General features: G+C 35.0%; 1 protein-coding gene across 4 annotated transcripts in view; it reads left to right on the top strand.

Moving 5' to 3' along the window:
* LOC110099786 (brefeldin A-inhibited guanine nucleotide-exchange protein 5) overlaps positions 1 to 18,946 on the top strand; it is a 73,345-nt gene extending 54,399 nt beyond the window's left edge. For 3 of the 4 annotated variants that reach the window (XM_020827067.2, XM_020827068.2, XM_028693049.1), the window contains 12 exons: positions 4,650 to 4,889; positions 4,987 to 5,110; positions 5,238 to 5,386; positions 6,571 to 6,927; positions 10,902 to 11,068; positions 11,150 to 11,421; positions 11,604 to 11,734; positions 14,194 to 14,313; positions 14,397 to 14,533; positions 14,602 to 14,926; positions 17,348 to 17,443; positions 18,428 to 18,946. In XM_020827067.2, the coding sequence (XP_020682726.1) occupies positions 4,650 to 4,889; positions 4,987 to 5,110; positions 5,238 to 5,386; positions 6,571 to 6,927; positions 10,902 to 11,068; positions 11,150 to 11,421; positions 11,604 to 11,734; positions 14,194 to 14,313; positions 14,397 to 14,533; positions 14,602 to 14,926; positions 17,348 to 17,443; positions 18,428 to 18,490 (2,181 nt within the window). In that variant the 3' untranslated portion in view covers positions 18,491 to 18,946. Of the gene's footprint in view, positions 1 to 4,649; positions 4,890 to 4,986; positions 5,111 to 5,237; positions 5,387 to 6,570; positions 6,928 to 10,901; positions 11,069 to 11,149; positions 11,422 to 11,603; positions 11,735 to 14,193; positions 14,314 to 14,396; positions 14,534 to 14,601; positions 14,927 to 17,347; positions 17,444 to 18,427 lie in introns of those variants that run through there. The other variant, XR_003700084.1, reaches the window with a different exon arrangement.
* The last annotated feature ends 249 nt before the right edge of the window (positions 18,947 to 19,195 follow it).

Below are 19,195 nucleotides of genomic sequence, written 5' to 3'. Positions count from 1 at the left end.
GTGCGAGAAAGCCAGAATGAGCCAGTCCTTATATGATCTTTCTTTCTATACTCTCACTCATCATCCCCTGTAAGATGATTTTGTAGAAATAGGAATTTTTCTCATGCAAAGGTAACATCATAGTAAACAAAGGTTTTTCTGTATGTGTTAGGAAACATGACTCAACACTAATACAAAACCTTTTTGGGATTTCCTAGCCTGAAATCAACACAATCAACCACGTATGATTTGAGTCGACTACTTTGATCTAATTTTCCACCCCTCGCTCAATCTGCAAACCAGACATCCATTAGGCTTTGTGATATGAACATATCAAGGCATCCCAAAGGATAATTGGAGTGCAATATTATGATGGTTCGAAACTCTGGAGTAAAAAAAGAATGAATAAGAAGTACTCCAACATTTGGACAAGACTTGAGTGCCTAAAGCAATGAAGTAATCGGTTTAGTGAGAGTATTCAAGTGGCTGCATGATTTAAAGAGCATTCCCCCACATCAAAGATGGTTAATTTTGTGGTGTATTGTATGTGAAATAGGAAGCAGTTCTGAGGGTGGTTAAGCTAGATAGGTTGACCATTTTCCTGGGCTTTGAGCAACCACCTAGTTATTGCAATGTCTGGCGATGTGACAACAGTGAGGACTCACATTGAAGCCAGGATGATACCCTTAATCAATTTTGGAAAGGTAAGATGTGAGAATGAAACGGGTCTAGAGTTGAAATAATACGCTCCTCTATGCTATGTGTTATTCGGAAATCGTGGAAAATGGTTATTAAATCTATATCGCATTCAACCAAATTGATTCATGGATCATGGATATTGAAAGATTGGGCAAGAAAAATGGTTAGCTAAAACAATCAGAATTTATATTTAATAAAGAGAAGAATAAAAGTATTCCAGAGACTCAGTGCATTCCAAATATGCAATTGCGAAACGACACAGAAACTCCTATGCGTGCCCATCAGAGATATTAGGAAGGATTTTTTGGGGTCCCCATAAATACTCCATCTTATAGAATGAGGTAGAAAGTAAGTGTCCACATCTCTCACTTTTGTTTGGGAATGAGGTTCTTTTATGTTTACGCCAACTCACAGTTTCACAATGAAACAATTTTTTATTTTCTATCTTTCTTGAAACAAGTTTGTGATACATTATGTCTTAGGTATATCAAAAAGACAGATGAACCGAAACTATGTTTTAATAGAGATAGGAAAGCCAATAAGATGGAATCAATATCGACCTAATAGGGATAACATGGAGGCATATATTAAATTGGTTTGGTTCTTCCCAGGTAGTGACATACATACCAGCTTTTCTCCTTAGCCAGATATGGTCCAAAATGTCTTCTTCCCCGGGATCTCTGGTCCTGAAATATAGCAATAAGTAGGGTTAAATAAAGCGCTTGACATATCTGTTTCATTAGTAAATTTTTTGTATGAATTTAGAGTTGCGGATAATGTGGTACGTGGAGGACCGTTTTTCAGGGTGAGTCCAAGGGAGATATATAATGATGCTTTTCTTGAGCCCCCAGCTACTCCCGTGAGGAAGAGAACCATAGCCAATAACGCTTATTTGGTGAATTTGCAATTTTGTTGATGATTTTCTTATTTGTTATGGCAAAGGAGTATTAAGCGATGCCTTATGAGGTGAGGCCTAGATGAGTGGTCCGTTTCACTGGTTATCTTAGTGGCTCCAGAATCAATTATCCATGTACACATTTCTTTTTAGATGATTTTCGTGGACCCATGTCACTTAAACTGAAAGAAATGGAGATCTTACCTTTGAGAGTTGCAAGCATGATAGATTATGACCAGCATTTTTGGATTGTTTTTTGTTCCATAGAGCTCCAGGAGTTGTTTCTTAATTTGGTCAATATCTTCTAGTTGAAATTCCTCACATACGACTGACCCGTGCTTTCTGGCTATACTTGATAAGGTGTTGTTGGCATGTGATCGATTGGCCTCCTTGGTTTCAGCTGCCTTTTGGTTTTCTTGATTCCACTCCCTTGGCTGGGGGGTTACCATGTATTTTCCGCACGTTTCCTTTGTGTGTCTTGACTTTTGCAATAGTTGCACCAAGTGAGTCCTTGTCTTTGCCCACTTTGAAGGATTTATTCTTCTCCTCGCATGACTATTCTTGTCACATAAATCATTGCTATACGATAGAGCTTCAACTTGTCTTTGTTCTAATCCATTACTTCTCCTCGTGCTGACTTTCTTCTGCGCGATATGAGAGAATGGTTTCGTTGAAGTTGACCTTGGTGTCTCTTCTTGCTGCTTTTGAGATTATAGAACTCTAATCTTAGTCAAATTCTGCATTAACAGTCCTTCTGCACAGAAAATTCCATTAATACCTCTATCATTTATTCAAATGAAGTTCCTTTTAGGATCGCAGCATCGTCCGGGACATCTAGGTTTCAACATACATAATCTTATAGTTGGATCATAGTTCTTGCCACAGATTTTTGTAACGAATGGTTGAGGCATATTCGTCCGGTCTACTTGCCTGCTTTGTCTTCCCACTTTGCTTTGATCTTCAAAGATTTGGGCCGCGTCACGAGCTTTGGAGTAAGTTTGTCTGGCCGCATCCCATATGTCCTTTGCCATTTAAAGGAACATAAATATGTCACTAATTTCTGGAGTCATGGAATTCCACATCCATGACATAATCATGGAGTCTGCTTCATCCCATGCCCCAAATTTGGGATCTCTTTCTTTCGGTCCTCCTCCAATAAGATGATGTATTTTACCTTTCCCCTTCAAGTAGGTCTTCACAAATTGAGACCACTTCAGGTAGTACTTCCCATTTAGACGATAGGAAGGTTGTATGTTTTGAAGATCACCTCGAACTTGGTGCACTATCGACTCCTCCGTCTGGTCAATACTTTCGGAGGAATTGATTTCTGACATTATGATAGTGATTAAGACTATCAAAAACACTCTTGGATAGCAATGAAGGCTTCCAAAAAAAAATCCCCCGATTTTAGTCGTCGGCAATAAAGGCCGATGATAGATTTTTTTTTTTTTTCAAAACCTTGTCGGTTTTACTAAAAAACCGACTGTCCAATTCTTTAAAAGAATCGGACCGGGGAGCTTAGGGTACGCGCGAAGAGAGGGCGGACCAGGCGCCTTCGACGATCTTCCCTTCCAGTCGGGTCGGCTGCTCGACTCCTCTCCTTCGACTATCGGGCTCCTCCACCGAGCTGGATCAGAGATCGGAACGGGTTCCTCCACCGAGCGTGGGAAGATGCTCGTGCGGTTTTGTCGATCGAGTGGGAGAGTAGGATCGGTTTTCCCTTCTCTCGTTCAGCAATCGGGACGGACTTCCGATCGGCTTTGGAAGTATCTTCCGCACGGAACGTTTCAAATGGGTATGACTGCTCCTTCGTTTCCTTCATGGCTGTTCGTCTAGGCTCCTTCGACGACAGTCCTAACGAAGTCGAGGTGTCCGCCTGCAGTAGTAACTGTCGGGATCGACAGAGGATCGACACTTCTGCGTTGCGCTCTTGCAGATTCAGAAGGTTGAATCGTTCGGCGATGAAGGCCTCCCGATAGGCTCTGATACCATGTTAAAACTAGAATTCGAGAGGAAAAGCTTGAATTTTATTAAGCAATCTACTCCCTATTTATAGATCTATACAAGGTGTATCAATAAGGAAACAAATAACTCTTATAATACAATTATTCCTAAATCAATGGGAGGAATTAATGCAATCCATGTAGTCTTCCCACGGATTACTGTTCACAGCCGTGGATATCTTTGGGATTGTAAGGTTGAGATTTAACAACGCATATTGGTGATTGAGTAGCAGTCTGATAGACCGGTCCAATGGACTGGTCCAGCCGGTCCACACGGGACCGGCTCACGTTAAATGGGGCGGAACTCTTCCACCCCTGGATGCGCCGAACGCGACCGCAAGCCGCAGGAGCCGGTTTTGGAAGGATTTGGAAGGAATTTTGGGAGGGAAATTGAATGTAGGGACTAGGGATTATTTAGGGAATTCCTTTTTATTTGTATGCATTAAATAATTTATTTTCCTAGGGTTAGGACATCTTGAATTTGGTTGAAATTTGAGATCTCTTAGATTTAGGTTTTCTTTGGGCTCTAGCGGCGTCTAGAGATTTGGGAGAGATCGATCCTCATCTCGAATTGAGGATCAAGTGTATCTTGTTATTTTCCGTGTTCCTTTCATCAAATAATATAAATTATCTACTGTTTTTGTGATTTTGTGTGGATTTTTGTAAAGAATTCTCGCTGTTTTCCAAAGATTGATAGAAAATACTTGAGATCTACAAGTGTTTCCTATCACAGTCCAAATGCGTTATTATGTATCCAATCTATAATCATTACTATTTAATCCCACATGGTGTGCTGAAGTAGATGCTTAGTAGTTTTTTGTGATTATTATTGTGGAATACTTTTACTGGCTTTTACACGGAAAATAATCTCTTCAATAAGCTAACAGAATCATGACCACCTTCTGAGACATTTTTGTATCTATATTTGAGTCAGATAAAGATGACAAAAAATGTTATGAAATTTTAAGTAATCAAATGCTTTTCTTAAAAGATTGAGATACTGCAATAAAAACTCACCAACAATGTTTATGCTTTACTTCACCAACCTTGACATGACTGTCTGATTCTTATAGGTCTGGGCTAGAATTTGGTCAGTCCTAGCACAGCATTTTATTAATGCTGGGAGCCACCATGAAGAAAAAATAGCTATGTATGCCATCGATTCTTTGAGACAGCTTGGCATGAAGTATTTAGGGCGTGATGAGCTCATCAACTTCACGTTCCAGAATGATATTTTGAAACCATTTGTTATACTTATGCGGAACAGTTGGAATGAAAAAATTCGTGCTCTTATTGTTGATTGTGTTGTACAGGTTAACCATCTGCATCAATTTTTTTCCATTGCATTCTCATCAGTTACATTTTTCTTGAGAAGACATAATGAACTAAATCCCATTACTGAGTTTTCAGATGACAAGTTCAAAGGTTGCTCGTATAAAGTCTGGTTGGCGGAGTGTGTTTATGATCTTCACTGCAGCTGCTGATGATGAACTGGAATCCATCGTTGAAAAAGCATTTGAGAATGTTGAACAGGGTAGGTGTTCAGAATCATCCTCCAAAGTTTTGAGACTATGTAGACTTCTTGCTAATTCAGCTCTTGTGTGTTCTCTTTATTTCCTTATCCTCTACAATTTAAGGAGATATCACTGTTTTTGTTGCAGTTATCCTGGAGCACTTCGATCAAGTAGTTGGTGATTGCTTTATGGACTGTGTGAATTGTCTTATAAGATTTGCTAACAATAAAAAGTCTCCTCGGATAAGTTTGAAGGCCATTGCCCTCCTTCGTATTTGTGAAGATCGTCTAGCAGAGGTTTGTGAAAATGCTTTTTATGTGTTATTGTAAACTATAAGGTCCTATGCTTGATGAATAACATTAAGTTTTTGAAGTTTGCCTTCATTTTTTGTCTTTATCAACTATTATTTTGTTCAATGAATCTATAGTTTATACTGTTCTTCTTGGCTTAAATTATGTTACTATATAGATTGCATTCCTTCTAGACTTGATGGGTCATGTCCAAATAAAAAGAGAATATTGGTTGACTAACATGGAAATGATTCCTTAGCTTTCTCTAAGGACCAAGCATTTTGAACTGTCCACATGCTCAAGACCACTTGTTTACCTATACAATGGCATTTGTTTTAACTCCTTTAAATGCATTTAGCAGAGGAAGCCAGCTAAAAAGTTTTGTTCAGTCAAAATTAACTTATCATATATGACTTATCTCTTATGATAATAACCTATTTTAAACAATTTGCATGTTAGTTTCATAGAGATTATTTGTATTGAGATCAGGGTTCATTAATAGAGTTTATTTCCATATGCACTTGGATGTTATCGATAGGGCTACACTAGAATCTTAAGCTGTTGGTTAGTATTCTTTTGTAATTTTCTTGTTGGGCTCGCTGGTGGGAATCCATGTAGTGAATTTGGTGGAGCACTACCGAAATGGTGAACTGAAGTTCTTTATTGCTTCCATTGTCATATTCTTTCTACGAAATGTACATAATTTTAAATTTAAGTTTGTTCTGTAAGCCCTAATTTAACATTTTATAGTTTCGGACTTCCATAAACAACTTGATGGAAAGCTTGGTTTTAGCAATCAAAATTAGTGTCTTTATGAATTGTCATTGAAATCATTTTACTTGAGTATTGATCTTTCTAAAAAACTGATTAAAAAATCCTATTAAATTATTGTTTGAACTAAACAGATACCAGATTTTGTTTTTGTATTAGCTTTTTTCTTCTCTGAAATTGCTTCAACTTTATTGCATCTGACTGATTAGGATAGAGTAATGCTACTAACTTTTTTGTTTATCCTTTTTCATTTTGAATCCTCGTTCTTTGGCATAAATTTTCTAAAAGCCTCTTATTTTAATTATATCCTTGATTGGGAAGAAGGAAGCTCTATCTTTGTTTCTTCTTTCCTCATGATTGAACCTGCTGTTGGTTTGTTAGTGGAAATAGAAATCTGATTTGTTGCAATTTGTTTCTAGGGTTTTATCCCAGGTGGAGCCCTTAAACCTGTGGATGTTGACCCAGAGACAAACTTTGAAGTGACTGAGCATTACTGGTTTCCAATGTTGGCTGGACTTTCTGATTTAACTTTAGACTCCAGATCAGAAGTCCGGAATTGTGCACTCGAAGTGCTATTTGATTTGCTGAACGAGCGAGGCCGTAAATTCTCCTCTGCTTTTTGGGAGAGTATTTTTGACCGTGTCCTCTTTCCTATTTTTGATCATGTTCGATATGCTGGACAGGATGGTTTCATTTCCTCTGGGGATGGATGGCTCCGTGAAACTAGCATCCATTCACTTCAGTTGTTATGCAACCTTTTTAATACTTTCTACAAGGTACAAATTATCTTTCTTCAACAAATTTTTTTATATCTTTCCTCAACATATTTTAGATGGAATGTGAGCCATATCCCACTCTTTCATATTTGATGCCTTTTCCTTTCTTGCCATTGTAATGTGAAATCTACATGAATTTGTGAAGTTTGCAACTTTAAAATTATACTAGCAACTTGCTCTGTGGAGTGCAAGGGAATATTTTTAATAATTTGAATAATAAAATTTGGTTTTAATTTTTTAAAAAAATTGTGTTCGTTTTGTGCTTTAAAAATAGATGTCACAGGAACAGATGCAAGCTGAGTGCAAGAATGCACATATTTATCATAAGAACTCATCATATTCGTCACATCAAATTCCATGAAATGTAAATGTATTTTTTTAATATATTTCTACACTTAAAAAAGCTTTAGATAAACTTTACCCTAGAGCACTCAAATGTAAATGTATTTTTTTAATATGTTCCTCCACTTAAAAAAGGAGGTGTTATTATTGAACTACTAAAAAATTCTTCACTTTAAAAGATGTTTTATCTGATGAAAAGTTAAACTTTTTCAATTAAACTTATCATCATGGGCGAACAACGAACCAAAAGATAAATTTGATAAAACTATTATATTCTATCTTGACATTCCAGCTACATGGACTCTAATTAACTATACATTCAAGTCTCTAGGAGAAATTCGTGCAACAAAATCTTTAGCAAGCTCAAGCCTGAAAACTGCCATCAAGTAACAATGATCTTCTTATCACAATATATTCTTCTTTATATCCCATCACCCAATACTCATCCTTTCAAAAATTCTCTCCTAATCATAAAGCCCACCTTCCAAACATCTGCTCCAACTCTGTTAAAATGCCACAAATCTTATTTGAGGCACTAGAAAATAAGAATTGGAAGGATGTCATGAGATGATGAGAGGAGATGAATGCCCCGGAGAAAAATCACACTTGGGATATTGTTAAATTGTACAAAACAATAGTGTTATACAATGCAAATGATTTTTTTTTTTAAATAGGTGGAAGCTTGGAATGATATAAAGCAAGATTACTAAGCAAATGATGTGCTCTGTCCTATGAAATTGGCTATCAAAAAGCTTTAGCTTGTGTTACAAAAATGAATATAACTCCCAGCCTAATTCCTCAAACTATTAACTTTAGATGGTCCATGTAATAGTATGATGTGAAAAGTGCTTTCCTACATGAAGGTGTTGAAGAAAAAGGTTCATGTGGATCCACCACTAGGATTTGATTGCTCGTTCAAAGAAAATAAGTTGTGTAGATTGACAAAGTCACGATTGATATTAAACAATCCGAAGAGCATGATTTGGCATATTTACAAAGCCATGAATGGAATTAGATATAATTCTCATTATATATGTCAATGATATATTTATTGCATGTGGTGAAAATGAAGAAAAGGTTGATGATAATGAAGAAAAGGAATCACTTAGAAAAAAAATTACTGAAGAATTTGAAATCAAATAATTAGGTAAACTCAAATTCTTTCTGGGTATAGAAATTGTTGAATTAGAACAAATAAAATTTCTCTCAATAAAAATGTATTTTGGATGTATTAAAATAAATAAAGCTGATTGATTATAGACCATATGAACTGCAATGAAGCTAGGCAAAAATAAAGGCAAATGAAGGAACAGAAGTAGACATTGGTCAGTATCAAAAGTTATTTGGGAAACGAATATATCTAGCACACACTCGGCTTGATATCACCTTTTCAATAAGTTTCATAAGTTAATTCATGCGTAAACTAAAAGTATCTTACCTTCAAGCTGTTTATAAAGTTCTCAGGTACCTCAAACCAAGTCTCAAAAAAGGGATTCTCTATAAAGTATATGATACTCGACAATTTAAAGGTTATATTGATATTGATTGTGAGGGGTCACTAGTGGATAGTATATCCACATTAGGATATTATAGACTTTTTGGAGGAAATTTTTGATGTAGAACGAGAAGGGGTGGGGGTCATATGAATTTTGAATTCCAAGGGGGAAGGAAAACCGACAGCATGCATGGGTTTGGGGAGTGGATTGGTGGAGTTGATGCTCTCCTAAATTGAATTTCAATTTTAGCAAGAGAGATAATTACTCCAATTTAATTTAAATTGATTGGGATTGATTTAAGGGGTTTCCTAATTTAACCCTAGATATTTAGGAAAGAATTTGAAATTTGAATTTGAATTCAAATCAGATTGATTATCTTTCCAAATTAATAAAATCTAATTTAGAAAGGTAATCAAGAGGGAGTTTGGATGGATTTGAAATTCAAATTAGATTAACTTTGAATTTAAAATCTTTCAAAATTAATGGCAACCTAAATAAGGAAAAAGGTATTTTTGGAGGGAAGTGGGGCTAGGGAAGGAGGTGGTTGGCGGGTGGGTTGAACCATGGTGGATCTCAGCCAAGGGGAAGAGGGAACGGAAAGGTGGCAGTTAGGGTTGAAGTTGGGTCCACAAGGTGACCGACGGCTTGGAGGGGGGAAAGGGGTAGGTGGCGGTCAGGAAAAATAAGGAGAAACAAAACAAAGAAACAAAAGGATAGAATCATGAGTCCAGACACATCCTACGGCTGAAGGGTGATATGATGCCCTTCATTAAGGGACTTCATGCCACAAGCCCGGACACATCTTGCGGCTGGTGGAGACTCTGATTCCCTCCCATAGGGATTTCACTGACGGTCTTCCCAAAGAACAAAAGTGCAAAACACAATTTTATTATTAATAATCCATCTTTCCTAATACAAGAGAAATGACCTCTATATATAGGCCTCAAAAGAAACTAAAAGACAAATTTGCCCCTTGGGCTTACATAAAACAAGACTCTTAAATAAAAAGGGTAAAAAAAATGCAAAATTAAATCAAAATACAATTAATAAATAAAACGGAGTGATCTCGGCCGTTGATCTTCGACTCTTCCTTTAAATATCGTCCACCGTCGGATGTCCGCATCAATTTTACAATATGAAAGAGAAAGAAAAAACCTGTTTTTTCAAGGTTTAATATGAAATTTGAATTTAGAGCAATTTTATTTAAGGTATTTATGTACTACCGATTATAATTATTTAAGAATATTTAAAAGTGAGATGGGAAAAGCCCACAAAGATATATTATGACAATAAATTTGATATTAGCATCGCTCACAATCTTGTACGACATGATCAAAGAGGTATACAACCCACAATAAAAAATATTGTAAACAAAGTTGAAATGGTAGATATATTCTATCGAGTTTGATGGGGAGTGTTGGAAAATTGACGGAGTGAGAGGAGGACCTAGCGGATGCTTGAAAGGAAAGTATGATTATAAATCCATTTTTTACAAGGAAATACCCCTCTCATGTATTCTTCATACATGAGAAAGGAAGGAATGAAGTCTTAGATTGCTTCCTTGGCATCAATCAGCATGCCCAATTGGATCTGATAGCGGGCAAGGAACGGTGGACAGTAGTTAGGAGAGTACAGCACTAGTAGGAATTTTTATTTCTTTTGGGCTATTATAATTTTTTTTCCAACCATTCTTTTAATAGTTTTGTTTATATAAATATCTATTGGAATAATAAATAAACCAAGCTTTCCTAGCCACTACTTTTCTACAGGGTCCATAGATACAAACTTACACAAAGGTTCATATGATAAACAATGGTACTCCAAGAACTAATTGACAAAAGAGTGTGTAGGTGCTTATGGGCTTTGGTGTTTTTAATGGAAACCCATAAGTGCAAGGGTGGGGAAGTGAAGTTCACCCTCCTATTGTTCTATTTGATATATAGAGATATTGCAGTCATACAATGGTAACAACAAACATTTCTAGATTTTCGTTGATCCATTTTTTCATAAGTAATGTGGTATGTTTCTTAGGAAGACACTACTTTAACTGATGACATGACCAACTCAACTTATTTCCCACTTTATCTTTCAATATATTTTGAGGGAAGTATGTTTCTTTTTCACTATATTTTGCAGGAGGTATGTTTCATGCTTCCACCATTATTAAGTTTACTTCTTGACTGTGCAAAGAAGACAGACCAAGCTGTTGTTTCTATTTCTCTTGGTGCTTTAGTACATCTCGTTGAGGTAGGGGGGCATCAATTCAGTGACAATGACTGGGATACTTTACTGAAAAGTATAAGGTATATATTGATTGTATGTAAGATCAGTGGTGTTTCTCTTGGAATTTTTGCAATCTGTGCTAACATATTTTGACTAAGCAGAGATGCATCTTACACAACTCAGCCCGTTGAGCTTCTCAATTCCTTAGGATTTGAGAATTTAAAGAGTCAAAAGTTGCTGAATGATGGTTTATATGTCAGCCCACGTGAGACTTCCTTTAAGGATGCTCATTATGATGGTAATGATGATGTAAGAGCATTACATCTAGCATCTTTGAGGCCTGAGGGTGAAAATTTACAAAACAATGCTAGTACAACAAACTTGCAACATGATCAAGAAGTGAAATTCGTGGCCAGTTCAGAGGAATCTAACGGTATGCTGTCACTTCTTGTATATAATTTTTTTTGCTGTGATGGCATTATTGCCATTCTCGATTGCTAGGGAAACACCTTTGAACCTCAAAACCTGAAAAAGAGAACAGGCATTGAACATTATAAAAAAATTGTAAATCTTAAAAAATGCTTGGTGTGTCTGCGGGTGTGCCATCACCATCAGGTTTTCAACGGAGTCAAACATTTAGTCAAAGGATTGTCGGAAACGTGATGGATAACCTTTTCCTCAGAAATCTCACATCAAAACCAAGGAGCGCTGTTGCAGATGATCTTGTGCCATCTTCACCCGCGAAGGTAAGCTATATTTCCAGATCCAATAATCAAATGGCAATATATATATATATAAAAAAGCTAGGTAAATTACCTGAAATATACCTGCATAAATTTTGTATTACTTATGTTTTGTGTATGAAATGTCCTTTTATGTGAACAATTTCGTCTGAATATCTTTTTGAGAGCTCTGAAATAACAAGAGCAGAGTACGTGTGATATGATATAGTAAGGCTACAAGCCTACATGTTGACAAGCAGAATTGATAGGCTTTGTGAACAGCATCATGAGAACAAATAAGAGCTCGAGATATGATTGGTTGCCTGTCTGCTCCTTGTCAATTTGAACGCAGCTTACATAATTTTGCTGATCCTAGTTTACTGTTTGATTTCCATTTTCCCAAGCTACAAGAAATTTTAAAGATGAGTTGTCATGGAGAAAGAAAGCAGATAATCCAAATAATTTCAGTTATTTGTTGTGTATCAGTACTTTGTTTGTGTTTTTTGTACCAGGTTGGGTGGGGTGGGGCATGGTCATTTTCTTCTTAATACTTTTGTTATCCAGAGCTATCTGGAGTTGATAATAGGGTGACTGATGTTTCTTTTACCGAGCAAGTCAAGGGATAACAATGTAGGCCTATGTTTTTGGTCTTATAAATTTGGAGGTCAATTTTGCATGTTAGGGCCTTGATTGAAATGGATAAACCAAGGGTTAGTATCTGAGGCCTAATAGATGATCATGGAAGTGAAAAACTGAGCTTTCAGGACATTGAGGTGCTTTCACTCTCATTTTGTGGGGAAAGGAATAATGAACCAATCTACTTTTTCTATGTACGTTCATGGCTTGATAATGAGCTTCTTCGTTCATACATGCTGAAGAAGATGATGAGCGAAGCTTTTTTTTTTTCGGACAATTTATAAAATTTTAAGTATTAACATATTCGGATTATTTTTCCAAGAGAACATACAAAATATATCAAACTTGGTTTTAGTTTATGGAAATCACATTATTTCCTAGGCGGATGTCGGAACATTCTCAACATGAAGATATGAACATCAGCCCTAGAATGTTAAGGGTGGCTTTTGATATTGGTTTTGATTATTTAGGTTTTGCTTGGTGTGGAATTGCTGGCGGTCTCCTTGCCACCATACTGTTTTGGCCGCATTCCTTCATGGATGTTGCTTGGTTCACTGCTCTTCACTTGCATGAAGGTTCAGGGTGTGCATGACATGGATCGTGGTGCCGAGCGCACCCTTCATGCTTCATCCATGATTCTGTGGTTTCTATATGCAAGCTATGCAACACAGATATATCAATTAATTCGGAAATGTCAATAATAATTCTCAGAAAAAATCCTTGAGAATATCATTATTAGATTAAATGAGATGGAACTAAGATCCATATATTTTTTGGTGTTTATCCATCGAAAACTAGGTTTTTAGAACTATTTTTGGTCCTTGGGGTCATATTTTGAACACCTATACCATTAGATTGAGCAAAACCCATCTGATAATTGGGCTGCTTTCAATATCTACTCAATTGTTGAATGATAAATAATTTTCAAAAAATTAATATGGTTAAGCCTAATTTTCTTTGTTATTGTAAAATCTTTAGAAAATATGAGATACAAGCAAACAATTGTTGTAGAATGTGTTTAAATTCTTAATTGTTGAGATAATGAAGTACAAAACGGTTTGAATGTCTCAAGTCAATGCTGCATTTAAATATTTTAGATGCAAATTTCTTGATATTTATTTAATTCCGCTTGGTGTCATAAAAAAGCCACCATTAAAGTTAATTCGTCAGTGGAATAAATTTAATTATACATAAGAATCATTCTACATATCTTAATGAAAATATAATCTAGGATAATTACTTATAGGTCCCAAGCATGTGTTCTTCTTTTAAATCTCGTGTTAGGTAACTCTAAGCGAATTATGCCTTATTTTGTTTGCAGATCTAGTCTCATTACTCGTAATTTGATCAATTATGTGAAGCTTTGGAAAGGCAGTTGTTGGTCTGTTTCATTTGTCAATTTTCTTATTGGATAGTTGTACTCTACTTTAAGCATCTAATTGAATATTTCAATTTGAATAAAAATGTTTTGGCATTTCCAAAACCTAAGGAAATTAATTTATCTTTGGATTCATCCTTTTTTTTTCTTATCCTTCTTTAATTTAAAAGGTTATACGTGGTTCAGTGAGCTTCTAATTTAGATTTTGGGATGGGTTGATGAACATAGCCGTAATCTCTTACAATTTGATTTTCTGAATTCTACATTTGAGTTGTAGGTGACACATATTTTGGCATTTACGTGAATCGTTTTGATTATTCCAGCTCTACCCATTCCCTGCTGTTTTTGGTTTAATGCAACTCATGTCTGCTTAGAAATGGCAAAGCCCACTGAGATACATTATCCTTTCATCCTTTGGTGGAATTATATCCATACTGTTTTCATTATATTTTTCTGAAAATCTGTGCAGATACCTGAAGCTATTGAGCCAATCTACAATGAGGGCGATGATGAGGACCTACCTATGGTGGCAGTGAGGAGCAAATGTGTAACCCAGCTACTACTTCTAGGTGTTCTTAATAGCATTCAGGTAAATGTTTTTCATGCCTATGTTACTTTCAATTCTGTCTCGGCCCTCATATTTGGCACCATTTGTTTACGTGAAACTGGCAGATGAGATATTGGAGCAGATTGAAAGCTCCACAGAAGATTGCAATAATGGATATTTTGCTGTCAGTTTTAGAGTTTGCTGCTTCATATAATTCTCCTTCAAACCTCAGGATGCGAATGCAGCAGATACCTCCAGAAAGGTCTGCAAAAGCGACTTAATTTCACCCCACTTTTGAGGTGACTATCTAATAAGCTTACTGCTTTTCAGGCCACCTTTGAATCTTCTTCGCCAGGAAATTGCAGGAACGTCTATATATTTAGATATCCTGCAAAAGTCAACTTCAACTAGCAGCGGTGATAATAATGAACAAGAAAGAAATGGTTCTTTCCGTGAGATTGAATCTGGGAGTGAAAGAACAAATTCCGAAATAAAAAACCCGGAAGAAAAGCTCAAATTGCTTGCAGAGGAGAAATTAGTATCATTCTGTGGACAGATTCTAAAAGAAGCGTCCGATCTCCAACCAGTTACAATAGAGAGTGCTAATGCAGATGTCCATCGAGTGCTTGACTTGCGAGCTCCTATAGTAGTCAAGGTAAGCTACTAAGTTGTAAATAATATTTCTTTTTTAATCCTTGAGCAATTGGCATCTTCTTATGGTTTCATGGTATAAAATATTGAGCTCGTAGCCTTGCAATCATACATGTTCTTTCATTTGCAATGGCATGTTTCAATTCATCCTTGGATTGATCTAATATCTGCTTATTCACTTTTCAAGAAAAATTTTCCAAACCATCTGCTTAAAGGTTCATTTATAGGAAGCTTATGTTCTTCTCATCTCATGGGTTTTGTGTCCTCATTTACTTGGAAGCATCAAAATGTTGTAATTTATATATCTAGAGTGTAATCAATCGGTCAAATCCCTGCACTCGAGTTTGGAGTTTTTGAATTTATTTTAGTTTTTTAGAGTATGAGTTGAGCCTTAGCCTTTTTTAACCATGCCAAGCTTTGAACCATGTTATATTTGTTTATACAATATGTATTAATGATATTTTATTATAATGATAAAATAATTTAGACATTTGAAATATATATTTTATTTTCTCTAAAAATATAATTTCAATCAATAAAAGAGAAGTAATGTTAGCTGTAAACAAATTTAAAATTAAACAACTAAATATATGTTTTATCTATCTAAAAATCAAATATTAATAAAATTAATACTCCAATTAAAATTTTAACATTCTGGAACAAAAAATTTAAACTTAATCTATTTTATTACAATAGAGTCAAAATAACATAAATACTAAACAAATTTATTACAACTCGCTTGACACCTAGTCTCATTTTAATCCACTCTCGCTTGTGTGCGAGCGTAGTAATATACAAGTAAATAAGGTAAGTAGAAAATTAAATTTATTTAAAATTTTATTGAAAAAATATGTTTCAAAAATACCCTCATTTTTAACACAATTAACTCCAATTTTCATTAGTTCTAATGGGGAGATCATTTTGATCCTTTTTTAAAAAAATCTAGGACTAAATTAGGACTTTAACATAATCTGGGACCTTTTTTTTTTTTGGATGAAAACTGCAAAGAACAAATGTCATTTCTTTATGCATTAATTAACCATCTTCAATTACAATCTAAGCATTCTTTTTATACTTGTAGCTATACTTCATAAGCATGCTAACCATTACTAATATTAAAGTAATTATGTGCATGTACAAAAAACTAAATGATCATTTGACCCTTACTAATTGACAAATGAAAATTATGGAAATAAAATAACTAATTAAATGCAATTATACTGACACAAATAAAACTCAATATTGATAATAAAAACTAGGAATCTTACATCATATCAGTTACCTTGGGTATGAAGGAATTACTCTGAAGATTTGAAATATTATTAAAGAAGGAATCATGGATTCTCGACTGTGATGTTGAACTAGCAAAATCTCTCACATGAGAAATCTATATTGAAGAAGATAAATGAATGGAAAATTCATCCGAGGGTAGAGGTGACTAATAGGATATCTATCTTGAGGAAAAATAAAAAAAGAGGAAAAACAACATCATAAAAATTTTTGAGAGAAGACTATATGAGCATCATAGGCTTGAAAATATAGCTATGAATGTGTCACACGCCATTTTGACCCCCTTAAGCAATCTGAGGTGTAATAGAGATGGATAATCCAATTAGATATAATTTCCACCAACACTATTGCTCTCATCAGAATATAGTCAGTAGAAATTTAATCTGCCTAGACTACTGCAAAAAGTAACTTCTAAATTCCAACTATTGGATTATATCTCATGTTTTAAAGTATTCAGAAGCATACTCAATATTCATAAATATAAAATGCAAAGCTTTACGAAAATTTTCCTATAAAAAGTTACATACCCAAAAACTTTAATTTACACCATATTGATCGACCTTCTATTTACCCCCAGAAATACTATACACCCAAAAGGTTATGTACAAAGTGCAGCTAAACTTCTTACCTAAAACCCAGCTAGCTCCTTAATCTTTCCTGCAACATAAATCAACTAGTGAGCTAAAGCTCAAGTATATAAATAAGGATAATAAGTAATTAATATGTATACAGGTCTTTTGTGTTAATAAGAGAATTATAGTCATAATTTAAAGAAGTTAAGCTGTAAAAGAAAATTATATATGTATAAGCCTGAAAGCATAGATTGTATATATATATTTTTAAATGAGCAATTACCCCCCCGTACTAGTTTCTCTACTTCAACGCAGTTTATTTGTTGAGTAAACAAGAAACAACACTCTATGAGGGAATATCGTTTTTTTTTTAATAGATATCCAATTTGATTATGCTATCAATTGCAATACTAATTAGCGCCTTTTGGGTTCTTACGGATCGCATGCTGCTAGATTTAGTGAAGTAAATACAAACTCCCTATTCCTTTTATCATTCTGCATCTCTCTTGAAGCGTACGTAAATGGATGTTTTGAGTCACGGCTAAGAGTTTTTATCGCTCCAGGTACTCAAAGGAATGTGTCTCATGGACAGCCAAATATTTAGAAGTCATCTAAGAGAGTTCTATCCTCTGATAACAAAGCTCGTGTGTTGTGATCAGGTAACTTTTCCTGCTGAATGCGCACTATATGATTTCTTACTTTAACTCTCATCTTGAATCTCAAAATACATTTTCTTGCTCTAAGTTGAATCTCCAATAGTTGTTCTTATACTTTAATTAGAAAGCAAATACTTATTTATTTCTGTGTTCAACTTTTTGTCCATTTGAGCTGGGGATGAGACGAGTGCTGGTCGTTATAACGGACAAAATTCTATAAATCATGCATGCTAGATTTACATAACTTAGCATCGATTTTATATCACAAATCGGTTCTTTGTGTGGCGGCGTTATAAGTACCCAGAACAAATGATCAAAATTGGATGTTCTGACTAAGACTTCGTTTGGGACGGCTTTCTTACTGCTTCTTAAAGCAACTTTTTCATTATAAAATTTTTTATTTTTATGCTAGAAAGTTGCTTTAAGAAAAGTAAGAAAGCCGACCCAAACAAAACCTATTTCTCAGTCTAATATTGTGACTGTAGAAATGAAATAGTATTGTTTGATCCCATGTAACTATTTTAACTTCACAGCTGCAGTAAAAATATCCCCCTTTTATATTGCTTCAAGCTAAATGTTATTTTCTTTTGGGGCTACTTCATATCTTGAATTCTATCAACTTGTGCTCTGTAGTCCAAAACTAATCAAATTGTCCATTGTTAGGAAGTTTTTTGTACTCATTTCTTCAATGAACATAATTGTTGTTTAATATTAAAAGCCTTCCTGCCAAATCTTTTCCTACTATGGAATTCATATTCAACTTATTATAATCATCCATCTAGGAATGCATTTAAGCTTCGTTTGAGACTGCTTTCTTTATGCTTCTTAAAGCAGTTTTTTAGTACAAAAAACTTCAATTTTTATAGTAAGAAGCTGCTTTAAGAAGCAATAAGAAAGCCCTCCCAAACGAAACCTTAATCTTATCTATTGGAAAAGAAAATATTCATTAGGTCTACTTTCAATTAATGCATACCTAATGGTCTACAGATGGATGTCCGTGGAGCTCTTGGTGATCTTGTCAGCACACAGCTCGCTCCTCTTTTACCTTAGGTTCTTTCACTTGATATAACTATTGCACAAAGCTTCTCTAAGGCTCTCCGGTTGAGTATGAAAAATGGATGGTGAAGCCTGCAGAAGGTCTGAACGTGTTCGGTGTCCGAACACAATAATTACTCTTGCAGAAGTGTATGTACCATTTATGTTTGCTGTGTTGATTCTTAAAGACTGGTGCAGTATCTTCCTGTTATTCAGAATTCAAGTTATAGTTAGTCATCATCAATTTTATTAGGTTTCCTTTGTTTTTTTTTTTATTGTTAATGAAAGCTTACCTTACATGGACAATGGAGAGGATATTTGAGGAGCATTTTTATGAGAAATATTTTATTAAATAGCCCTTTTTGTACATTGTGGAATTATTCGAGAGAATGTTCATGTAATTTGGCAAAACATAAAGAAGCCTGTTTTTGGAAGTTCTTGAAAATGGAGAGGATTTGCAAGTTCTTGAAAGCTGGTATTTGCTTCTACCATTTACCTCAGTAGAAAAGCTGTAATAGAATTATGTATACCATATGGTATATGATATTTGCCCTAAATGAGGCATATTCAAAAGATGATTTTTATGTAGATTTTTGTGATATTGAAAAGATAATTTTTTCATTAACAATTACAAAATTTATGATTGATTTCTATTATTGTATGACTTGTTCTTTTTTATGGACCATTCATTGGGTTATAAGCAAATAAAGATGGCCTTTG

The sequence above is a fragment of the Dendrobium catenatum genome, unplaced genomic scaffold, assembly GCF_001605985.2.
Source record: "Dendrobium catenatum unplaced genomic scaffold, ASM160598v2 fragScaff_scaffold_220, whole genome shotgun sequence".
Taxonomy (NCBI): domain Eukaryota; kingdom Viridiplantae; phylum Streptophyta; class Magnoliopsida; order Asparagales; family Orchidaceae; genus Dendrobium; species Dendrobium catenatum.
This window is presented reverse-complemented; position numbering and strand designations above follow the sequence as displayed.